Here is an 11,263-nt window from a genome sequence, read left to right as displayed (position 1 = left end):
TGCTTTCAATGCAACAATTGATAAATGAAAAATAATGCATATATTAATTTTGAGATTCTGAAGTCTAATATTGATAACAAATGCATGTGGTACCATCATCAAACACAAGGGCCATAATCCTGTCAGACTTCACCATCTTCCTCTTGTCTGTTCCCACCAGAGCCACCACCACTCTGAACTCTGTCTCTATTGGTGTCTTGATTTCTATAAAATATTCTTTCACATGGGCATTCCTAAGCAAATTGTTGTTGAGCTATGCTTATATCTGAGCTTCATAGAAATGGCATCATGCTAATAAAGTCTTATGGGCCTGTCTCTTTTCCTATCATAACTACAGTTTTGAAAATCACCAATGTTTTTTTTTTTTATTTTTATTTTTGGACAGACAGAGTGGACAGTGAGAGAGAGAGACAGAGAGAAAGGTCTTCCTTTGCCATTGGTTCACCCCCCAGTGGCCGCTGCGGCCAGCGCGCTGCAGCCAGCGCACTGCGCTGATCCGATGGCAGGAGCCAGGTGCTTCTCCTGGTCTCCCATGGGGTGCAGGGCCCAAGAACTTGGGCCATCCTCCACAGCACTGCCCAGCCATAGCAGAGAGCTGGACAGGAAGAGGAGCAACCGGGACAGAATCTGGCGCCCCAACCTGGAGTAGAACACGGTGTGCTGGCGCTGCAGGCGGAGGATTAGCCTATTGAGGCACGGCGCCGGCCCACCAATGTTGTTTTGTGTGGCAGTATGCACTTTGTTTCTGTCACAGCTCCACAGAGAGTGTTTCTGATCTTTGCTTGGGCTGCCATAATAAAATACCATTTGGTGGCTTACGAAAAAATAAGTTTATTTCTTATAGACCTGGAGACTTAAGTTCCAAGATTGGGATGCCAACATGGGTCAGACTCTGGTAAAAGGTGTCTTTCAGGTTGCATGTTATCAGCTCTTGATTGTATGCTCCTAGAGTCTCCTTTTTAAGGGCCCTAATCCCATCTATGTTGGCTCTGTCATCAACATTTAATCGACTCCCAAATATAAGATTAGGATTTCAACAAGAATTGGGGAGTAGGGAGCAAAAATACAGTCTGTAACTTATACCATATTATTTATGCTTATTTTTATTCATGCATTTTGATGACTTTGTTATTTTCTTTTTTTAATTTTTTTTTATTTGACAGGTAGAGTTAGATAGTGAGAGACAGAGACAGAGAGAAAGGTCTTCCTTCTGTTTGTTCACTCCCCAAATGGCCTCCATGGCTGGCGCTGCACCGATCCGAAGCCAGGAGCCAGGTGCCTCCTCCTGGTCTCCCACGCGGGTGCAGGAGCCCAAGTACTTGGGCCATCCTCCACTGCATTCCCGGGTCACAGCAGAGAGCTGGACTGGAAGAGGAGCAGCTGGGACTAGAATACGGCGCCCATAAGGGATGCAGGCGTGGTGTCCAGGTTAGGCAGAGACCTGGGCTCCATTAACAGAGGATCTGGAAGAGGACTCCTGGGGGTAATTGGGCTGCGTCCACCCAGCGAGAGGCAGAAAAACCACTTAACTGAGGGAGTGCACACAGTACCAAGCTTTCCAAGGCAGCTCCTTGCAACTATTGAGGGGAAACTGGGGAACCAGGCGAGGCAAGCTGGGCCGGGCCTTGGGCAGGCGCTTCAAGCCGTCTCCTGCACCTGTACCTGGGCCACAGGACAGTCCTCTGGGCTGGGTTGGCCAATGTCCCAGACCACCTGCAGGTGAGCAGAAGCAGAAGTTAGGAGTGGTCAGAAGCATAAGGCAGGAGTGGCTGCAAGGGGAAGTCAGCAAGGCATAAGTGGAAGTCAGGCGGGGCGGGGAGGCAGGGGAGCAGAAGTCAGAAGTGGGCAGAGCCCCCAGACATAGCCAGCTGTGTCTGCCACAGCTCATACCAGCTTGTAGTTCTGCCCGAGGTCCCACAGGGGGTCTTTCACGTTAGGCACAGGAGGGAGGATTTTCTGCACCACCGAGAACCTCGAAGGAGACAGGAGGAGATAAATGCCAGGGACTGAGCGAGGCCGGCAGCCATGTGGCGCGCTCATGCATGATAGCCCCTGAGACAGGGAAGTTCGTGGAGCGGCAGAGGGGAGGCAGCACAGACCTCACCGGGTGCTTCCTGCCTCCTGCCCCGTGGCGTCCCATTCTCTCTGAGATCCGCTTTAGAGTCTCTGGAGATCCAGAGGAGCAGGCTGGTGGTTCTTACCGTCTGCACAGCAGGAACATGAACAGCAGGGCCAGAAGCATCGCCAGGGCAATCAGCAGAGCTGCCCACCAGACACGGCTCAAGGTGTCCCCTGCAGAGTCGCACACTGAATGGGAAATGGAAGGGGGGATGTCTTGGCTTGGCCACCTCTCTTCCCCACCTCCCGGGGATACCCAGATGCATGTCTCTGGAGACAGAGTTCCAGGGCCCAGATGCCTGAGCTCTACCTGCCAGGCTATGTCTCCAACAGTCAGTCATGAGAGCCTAGCAAGCAAGACCTGTGACACCCGTGGGCTGAGAGCCAACCGTGGGTGTGCTCTGGGGCTCAGGGGTCCCCTCTGAGAGACACACGTGGAGCAAGGCCTTAGGAAGCCGAAGAAGTAGCAAGGAGAACCCGTGGATGACAAGTGCGGGATACGCACGTGTGTGGCTCTGGGAGTGGCACCCACCACTCCCAGGAAACTACCAGGTGGTCATGGCTCTCACCAAAGCGCTGGGGTGCGCTCCAGTCACTGCGTATGCCTGCGAGGTATGCCTCTGCTCTGATTCTCACCACGAAAGTCCCTGGATGGAGGAGGTCCAACGAATTCACGTTGTCTCGGAACTGGAGAATGGGTAGAGAGAGGGTGTGGCCACAGGTAGGCAAAGGGTATGGCCAGGGTGCCCAGGGTCTCAGGCTGGGGCCGGATTTGCCAACAGATGCTGCAGGACTGGTGAGCAGAACTGAGGTTGCTCTGCAGCAGGGGGCGTGGCTGATCCACTGCAAATGCATGTAGCATGAGCAGAGGGCTGAGGCTGCAAAGCCAGGGCACACTTGAAACCCCCAGGAAGCAAAAGTGGCACCAAGCACTTGGCGCAGAGTCATGAGAGGGAGCAGGACATCTCTTATGTGCACAGCTTGTGGCTATGCCAGCTCCTGGCATAAGATGTCCCCCAGGGAAAGCCCAGGCCAGCATCCACAGGCAGCACTCAGTGCTCAGAAAGGGGCTTGGGGCCTTGCCACTACTCCCTGTGCCAGCTCAGGGCTCTCTCTGACCCAACAGCTACTTCTCTTCTTTTGCATGGTGATTGGCAAGTAGATTGGCAGGTGGGGCACTGCATGCTGATCTAAGCCCCATAAAGGGTCCAAGACCATCTAGTCCACCAACACATGTGCTTTTGGCCTGAACACCTTGGCTGGGACTGGTGTGGGTGAGATGTCTGCTGGAACCTACAGGGTGCCCCGCTCAGGCTGCAACCACCCACTGGTACACCCTCTTCTCTGAGGGATGCAGCCACAGTCTGCCAAACTGGCCCCACCCTGAATCCCAGGTGACCGGCCCCAGGCTAAGGGGTTTCTGGGCAAAGGCACGGAGCAAATTTGTGGGGTCTCTCATCTTGGGGGCATCATTGAATCTCTTTTCTCGTCCCTCCATGTGTGGCTGGTTGAGATGGCAGTCGGTGGGTGGAGTCTATCCCACGGGGCAGGGTGGGGGCAGTGCTCAGCCATGATATTAACAAGCCCACCCTGTACAATTCCAATCTGAGCTGCTAAGGGGTGCTCACAATTTGCTCCACAGGAGCTCCTTGGCCCTGCAAGAGAAAAAGCCAAAGAACTTTTTGAGTAGAAGGAAACCACTCCCCCAAGGAACCTTCCCCTTCTACCTCCCCCCAAAATGTCTGGGTAAGGGGTGGGAGTGGGGCAGAAGGTCCAGCTGGGACAATAAGTACTGACAAAGTGACTGCCAGTAGGTGACTGCTTCATAGGCAGCACATTTCATGAGGGTCCCAGCTGAAGCTGAACTAGGACTTTACCTCTGACTGCAGCAATACCTGCTCCTTCCCATCAGTGAAAGGGAGAAATAAGTTGGTGACATAGTCACTTAGAAAACAAACAAAAAAAAACTACCCACTCTAAAACAATAAACTCAAAAAAACTTGACCCTTTGGGGAAAAAGAGCCTTTTTAGCAAATGAAATAATTAATATTTGAGTATAATAAATATAACACACAGTTATAAAGATTATCAATAAGCAATTATATGTAAATAATACATATAAAAAATGAAAAAGTGTGACTCATTGGATATATAATACTAATGGGGCTGGCATGGTAGCACAGTGAGTTAGGTTGCCACCTAAAACTCCAGCAACCAGTGTCTGCCACTTTGAATCGCAGCTGCTCTGCTTCCAATCCAGCTCCCTGCTAATGCAACTGGGAAGGCAGTGGAGGATGGCCCAGGTTCCTGGGCCCTTGCACTCATGTGGGAGACTCGGATGGAGCTCCTGGGGATGCCTCAGGTCCCTGTGTAACTACTGTACCCACGCAGGCAACAAGGATGGAGTTCCTGGGGATAGCTGCACCCACGTGGGAGACCTGGATGGAACTCCTGGATCCTGTTTCCAGCCTGTCCAGCCTGTCCCAGCCCTGGCTGCTGTAGACACTTGGGGAGTCAACCAGCAGATAGAAGATTCTCTCTCTCTCTCTCTCTCTCTGTCGCTCTCTTCTTTCTCCAGTTGCCCCAAGTGTTTACCCTCTGTATGCTCAGCTGGTAACGGACTCTGCGGTTGAAATGGCTCACGTTCTTCCACTCCAGGAAAGCATGGGTGAGATTGCACCTTATGGTGACATTTGGCGGACTCAATCTCTCTACAGGCAGGGGACAGAAATAGAGAATATGTTTTCCCTGTGGGAGACACACAGAAACATTGTCTCCGCAGAGACTGGAAAAATCTGCTTCTTGCACACTGGGGGCTGCAGTAAGACAGAGGCCAGGGTCAGCAGTCACCTGCTCCTCCCTCTCTCCCTTCTTATCCGATCATCTTTCTCCCCCCTCTTCCTCCTCCCTGCTTGCTCCTCCCTTTTACCTTCCTCCTCCTCCTCTTCTCCTCCTCCTTTTCCTCTACCTCCCTTCTTCCCCTCCTCCCCCTCTCTCCTCCTCCTCCTTTTCTTCTTTCTCCCCTCCCGTCCTCATCTTGTGCTCCTTCCTCTTCGTCTTCTTTACCCCCTCCCCACCTGTCTCCCCCCCCCGTCCTCATCTTGTGCTCCTTCCTCTTCGTCTTCTTTACCCCCTCCCCACCTGCTCCTCCCTTTCTCTGTCCTCCTCCTACTCTTCCTCCATTCCTCCTCCACCTCTTCCTACTCCTCCGTCTCCCCTGACCCTCTATCCAACTTGGCGGCCCATGGCATCTTGCTCAGAGCAGGAACCTCCCAGTGCTAAGGGCAAGCGCGGGCAGGGCCCACCCGGTCAGTACTAACCCTGCTGGAAGAAATCCACCATGTCTTCCTTGCAGGGGATACGGGCTCCTGCGCTTGCGCCATGCACCTGCACCAGGAACCCGCCCTGGTACCTGGAGACATCATCCCAGCGGCAGCCGACTCGCACGCCGCGCTCGTCTACGTGGTAGCGCGGGCACTCAAGGTCCTTGCCGCTCCTGTGCGCAGGACAGGGAGGTCGGGAGCGAGCCCGCGGCTCTTCCCAACCAAGCCACAGGCGGGCCAGGAACACAGCAGACGCACCTACCCTACTCTCCAGGAGAGCCGGTACTGGACACCGCGCGGGGCCGCCCTGCCCACAGCCCAGCGACAAGTGAGCACAGTCATGTCGTGCACCCAGCAAGTCAGGTTCTTGGCCGCGGCCTCAGAGTCGCCGTCTGCAGTGGCAAAGAAGACAAACCCGCGTTGCTTTCCAGAGCGGTCTCTGGTGCACTCAGGTAGGAGACCCGGAGGGAGTCCCTGGGGCTGGCCCAGGAACTTGTGCACTTGCTGCCACCCACGTAAGGGACCCTGATGGAGCTCTTGGCTCTTGGCTGCAGCCTGGCCCAGCCCTGAACCACCCCCCACCCCCCACCCCACCCCCCACCAAAAGCGGAAGGAGTATCTCTGGTCACCTGGCTCAGGGAACAGGATCCACGTGGAGAAAGGCGGATTGCCAACGCGCACGGTGTAATTGCTGACTTTGCACAGGGAGAGTGCGTGGTACTCACAGTACCTGTCCTGCTCCGCCTAAGAAAGACAGGAGGAGAACCTGGGATCCTCTCCAGGACGTGTTCGGATGGATGTGAAGCATGTTGACGTTTTTTTATAAAAACCATAGAATCATGTGTGTAGAAATAGCTCCATCTAAGGGTCACAGTAGAGAACTGCGACTTTAAAAAAAATCCATGGCAGGTGACAGTGTGGTGTCCTGTATGAAGCTGCCACTTGTCATGCCCACAACCCATGTCAGAGCAAGAGTTCGAATCCCGGCTGCTCCATTTCGATACAGTTCCCTGCTTATGTGCCTGTGAAAGCCAGAGGAAGATGGCTAAAGATCACGGGTCCCTGCAATCCACGTGGGAGACCCAGATAGAGCTCCTGGCTCCTGGTTTTCCTGTGGCCCAACCTCGGCCATTATAGCCATTTGGGAAGTGAACCAGAATATGGAAGATTCAATCTCTATCTCTCTCTCTCTATCTATCTATCTATATAGGTAGATAGATAAATAGATAGATATGGATATGGATATAGATATGGATATAAATATAGATATAGATATATTTCTCCCTCTCTGCTTCTCCAGGATGAACTCAGAGACCGGAAAGAGGAACTCAGGCTGTCAGCTCCCTGGTGTCTCAGGTCTGAGACAAACCTCAGACTGAGACAGAGGACAATGGTTTTACCTTCAGGATTTGCTTGGAGTCTTTGATGCATTTAATATTGGTTGCATTTCCATGGAGGTCCCAGGTCAGCCTGTCAGGTTTTGCTTCCATCCTGAGGTTCGTGATGGGTGGACTCATGTCTGAAAAGTTTATAGGAGAGAGACGATATTCTTTTTTTTTTTTTTTTTTTAAAGAAAATCAACTGACTCGAGAGAAAGAAAGAAGGGGACAGGCCGGCGCCACGGCTCAATAGGCTAATCCTCCGCCTGCGGAGCCTGCACACCGGGTTCTAGTCCCAGTCGGGGCGCCGGATTCTGTCCCGGTTGCCCCTCTTCCAGGCCAGCTCTCTGCTGTGCCGCAGGAGTGCAGTGGAGGATGGCCCAAGTGCTTGGGCCCTGCACCCCATGGGAGACCAGGAGAAGCACCTGGCTCCCAGCTTCGAATCAGCGCGGCGCCCCTGCTGCAGCGCGCCGGCTGTGGCGGTCATTGGAGGGTGAACCAATGGCAAAAGAAAGACCTTTCTCTCTGTCTCTCTCTCTCAGTGTCCACTCTGCCTGTCAAGGGAGAAAGGAAGGAAGGAAGGAAGGAAGGAAGGAAGGAAGGAAGGAAGGAAGGAAGGAAGGAAGGAAGGAAGGAAGGGATCTGATCTGCTGACTCATTCCACAGATGGCCTCAACAACTAGGGCTGAGCCTAGCTGAAAACTCCATCCAGGTCCCCATGTGGGTGCAACAGGTGCACAAGTACTTGGGCAATCACCTGCTGCCTCCCTGGCAAAAACAGGAAGCTGGATTCAGCAGCCTCATCTGGGTCTCATACATGGGTGGCAGGTGTATAAGTGCTTGAGCCATTATGGGCTTTTTTTTTTCCAGCTACCTGAAGCAGAACACACATCAGATGTAGTCTCATCAGAACGATCACACTGGGTGAAGCAGAGGCACAGATCCCAGTGCTCAAGCAATTTCAGATAAGCCCATGACATGAATCTCTCAGGATCAAAATCCTGATGGCTGGGAGCCAGCATCGCAGCACACGGGATTAAGTTGCCCCTTGTGATGCCAGCATCACACTGCTAGTTTGCATCCTGCTTCTGCTTCTGATCCAGTTCCCTGCTAATGCACCTGAGAAGGCAGCAGGTGATGGCACAAGTGCTTCAGCATCTGCAACCCATATGGGAGACCAGGATGGACCTCCTGGAGATGGCTCAGGGTCTTGTGCACCTGCTGCAGCCTCATGGGATACCCAGTTGGAGATTCTGGGAATGGTTCAGGGCCTTGTACACCTGCTGCATTCACATGGGAGACCCTAATGGAACTCCTGGCTCCTGGCTTCAGCCTGGCCCAGCCCTGTTTGTTACAGGCATTTGGAGAGTGAACCAGGGGATCGAAGATCTGCTGTCTCTCTCTTGCCTCATCAATAAATAAAATAAGATCATTAAAAGCTACTGATGCCTACCTGGGTGGATTTGAAGCAGATGGGAGGTGGGCATGAGGAGCAAGGTCAGCCACAGGGCTGTCATGGTGAGCGCAGGAGAGCAGGTACCTGGGGTGTTTGGCAGCAGCAGTGACAGCAGCATCTGGGTGGGGAGGATGAGGGTGGGAGGATGCTGGGCTCCTCCAGAATGCTGTGCTGAGTACACGTGGCTTCTTACAGGACGGAAGGCTCTGAGGCAGATGCACATGTGTACATCTACATATGTGTGCACCATGCACATGTATGGGTGGACTAATGTGCATATGAGCATGTATGTACATGGGTGCATTGTATTGTGTGTGTGTATGTGTGCCTGTCTGTGTGTCTGTCTCTGTGTGTCAGCCTCATTATCTCTTGCAAACATGACTATTGCACATGGGTGTCCTCTTTGCTCTGATAGCAATGGCAGCAATGACAAGAATCTTGTCCCTGTTGCTGACTCCAAGTGCCAGTTCAAGTCCCTGCTGCTGCACTTCAGATCCTGCTCCCTACTGATGCACTTGAGAAGCATCAAGTGATTGCTCATGTACTTCTGCACCTGCTGCACCCATATGGAAGACCCAGATGGAGCTCCTGGGGATGGCTCAGGGCCTTGTGCACCTGTTGCATCCACATGGGAGACATGGATGGTGCTCCTGGCTCCTGCTCCCTTCTAATGCACACCTGGGATGCAGCATGTGATGGTTGCAATACTGGGGCACTGCTGTAGCCACACAGGAGACCGGGAAGGAGCTCCTGGCCCCTGGCTGCAGCTCCCTGTTAATGCGCCCATGGGTGGCACCAGGTGATGGCTCAAGTCCTTGTGCACCTGCCATTCAGTGGGTGGGAGACCAGGACTGAGGTCTCAACTCCCAGCTTGGGCCTGGCCCTTCCTGGGCTGTTGTGGGCATCTCGGGGAGGAATGAACCATTCCATGGGAGCTCTGTCTATCTGTGTCTGTCTCTATCTCTCTGCCTTTCAAATACAATCTAAACATACAATAAAAAAGCAATTAACAGGTGCAAATTGTGACATGAATTGTCTCCTTAGGGTTCATGGAACCCAGCGTGCCTGAAATCTATCACTGTGGCTTAGAACCAAGCTCACAACCATCCCTGAGGTGCTGGCCACGGATGCTTGATCCTGCGTCTCTACACGGAGCCATGACTCTTATTGAATCGGCCATGTTCAAATGCTCGGTTGCCAACGGAGGCTGCTCACCCCCGCCCCCGGCGCGCACGCCCCATCTTGGCCAGCATGGGCTCTGCAGAGAGCACAGACTGCCCCTGCCCCTCACCCTCGCAGTTACCTCGTACTCCGCACCCCACCGCGATCAACGGCTGTTACCTTGCATTCCTCTCGCCACGGTGGATGATTTATGGCTGTTGCCTTGTATCCGTCTCCCCTCTGTGACGTGATTGACAGCTTCTCAGCTCTAGCTTCCTGCTTTGCACAGGGCCCCACTGCCCAAAGAGAAACCAAAGCTCGTGGTCTCCCAACTCCGGCTGTGTTTATATTTTGCAGCTGCGGCTCCACCCCTTGAAAAGCAGAGCCAATGAGGGTGCCCTTGCTCTGCGACCCTTAGTTGCACGGGGGAGTGGTCAGGGCACTGATGGGCTCTTGGAGAAGGAGCCCCAGCAAGGATGACTTCTGGCACTGTGGGTGCATTCAGGGACAGGACTGGCGCTGGGCAGAGTAGCATGTTTGCCCTGTGTGTGGGCAGCTGAGGCCAGACTGTGGATTCTGGGTGCAGTGTTTGTAGTGATCTCCTGGAGACAGGTGGGCTGGGAAAGGCAGAATTGGGACTGGGAATGGGAGGAAACAAGGGGGACAAGGAAAGGGGAGGTCACCCCCGTGTTGACGACACCTGGGGTTTCTCTCGAACAGGATGTTGGTATGAGGAACCCCAGAAGGAACTCAGAGGTGGCTTGAGACAGACAGAGGAGGGCTTGGCATGCCCTGACTCCCAGACAGACAGATTGAGAGGCAGAGATCCTCTCTCTCTGCTGGTTTCCTGGCAACAGCCAGAGCTGGGCCAAGTGGGATCTGAGAGCTGGGAATTCCATCCAGGTGTCTCACATGGGTGCCAGGGACCCCTTTACCTGAACCATCACCTGCTGTCTGCCAGGGTGCACATGAGCAGGGAACTGAATTCCACCACTGACCCCATGGTGAACAGTTGAGATGCTGCTGGGGACGTCCTTATCTGAGGACCTGATTATGAGTGAGCCTCGGGCAGGCAGAAGGTGGTGGCTGAAGTCCTTGGGCACCTGCTGCACCCACTTGGGAGACCTGGGGTGGAGCTCCAGGGCTAGCTCACAATCAGTCACTCAATACCATCTGCAGAGACCTCTCTCCTGGGGCCCCAGTGATTTGAGATAAACAGGTGCATCCTGTCAATCGTACTGTTCCTTGGATGGCTTTGGGGAACCTACCCTAGACTTCTGTCATATGTCAATCACACCACTCCTGGGCTTGCTTCTGGCCACCTGTCCTGGGCTAGGGTGCAGAGTTTTGTTACACCCAGAGCTGCTGTGAGTTTGGATCCATGGCACCAAGCCAGCCCCTCGGGGTCACTGCCTCTGACACCTTGCCACAGTAGCCTCTGTGCCCTGAGCCTCAGGATCTCTCTGTGGCCAGTTGCAAAACCCATCTGCTCTCAGCAATAGAGACTCATTTCCTTTGCTTGTGGGTGGGAATTAAACTTTCCTGTGGGTTTTCTCAATGCACGCAAGGGAAGTCTTTTGCAAGCTGTTGGCTGCATTTTATCAAGCCCCAGTCCCAGCCAGAGCCACATATATTTCAAAACTCAGAAAAATCTCTTTTTACCATCAGCCAGGATCTCTTACGCAATGGCTTTGACCTACAGTAGAGCCAGCCATCGCAGCTAATTACAAAGGGGTCATCTTTGCCGGTTTTTGTCTTAGAAATATGCACTTACTGTTGGAGTCTTTCTTTCTGGCAGTCAGGGGTGCATAGAGCTGGAGAAAGGG

At 53.4% G+C, this 11,263-nt stretch overlaps 1 protein-coding gene across 2 annotated transcripts; it reads right to left on the bottom strand.

Moving 5' to 3' along the window:
- Positions 1–1,081: 1,081 nt before the first annotated feature.
- Positions 1,082–9,767, bottom strand: IL3RA (interleukin 3 receptor subunit alpha). 2 transcript variants are annotated; one of them, XM_008248460.4, is made up of 12 exons: positions 9,618–9,767; positions 8,274–8,394; positions 6,842–6,960; positions 6,071–6,185; positions 5,704–5,833; positions 5,439–5,614; positions 4,714–4,829; positions 3,747–3,773; positions 2,688–2,805; positions 2,202–2,307; positions 1,891–1,972; positions 1,082–1,713 (listed from the first exon to the last, which is right to left on the bottom strand). In XM_008248460.4, exons 2-12 carry the CDS (start codon positions 8,392–8,394, stop codon positions 1,639–1,641), a joined length of 1,185 nt encoding a protein of 394 aa, XP_008246682.1. In that variant the 5' UTR covers positions 9,618–9,767; the 3' UTR covers positions 1,082–1,638. The 2 variants fall into 2 exon arrangements, with proteins under 2 accessions (XP_008246682.1, XP_008246684.1); XM_008248462.4 differs by lacking the exon at positions 8,274–8,394 and having other exon boundaries at positions 9,618–9,757.
- Between the last annotated feature and the right edge of the window lie 1,496 nt (positions 9,768–11,263).

Source organism: Oryctolagus cuniculus, chromosome 2 (genome assembly GCF_964237555.1).
Source record: "Oryctolagus cuniculus chromosome 2, mOryCun1.1, whole genome shotgun sequence".
NCBI classification, from domain to species: Eukaryota; Metazoa; Chordata; class Mammalia; order Lagomorpha; family Leporidae; genus Oryctolagus; species Oryctolagus cuniculus.
The sequence above is the reverse complement of the archived record's forward strand: the minus strand, read 5'-3'. Positions and strand labels throughout refer to the sequence as shown.

Excerpts from the sequence above, each read along its gene's own strand:
- IL3RA (XM_008248460.4), bottom strand. The coding sequence starts at position 8,394 with ATGCTGCTGTCACTGCTGCTGCCAAACACCCCAGGTACCTGCTCTCCT. Across the intron at positions 5,834-6,070 it reads GATCCTGTTCCCTGAGCCAG|ACGGCGACTCTGAGGCCGCG; the intron begins GTGACCAGAGAT and ends TTGCCACTGCAG. Across the intron at positions 2,806-3,746 it reads GAGCTCCTGTGGAGCAAATT|TTCCGAGACAACGTGAATTC; the intron begins GTGAGCACCCCT and ends CCCATTCTCCAG.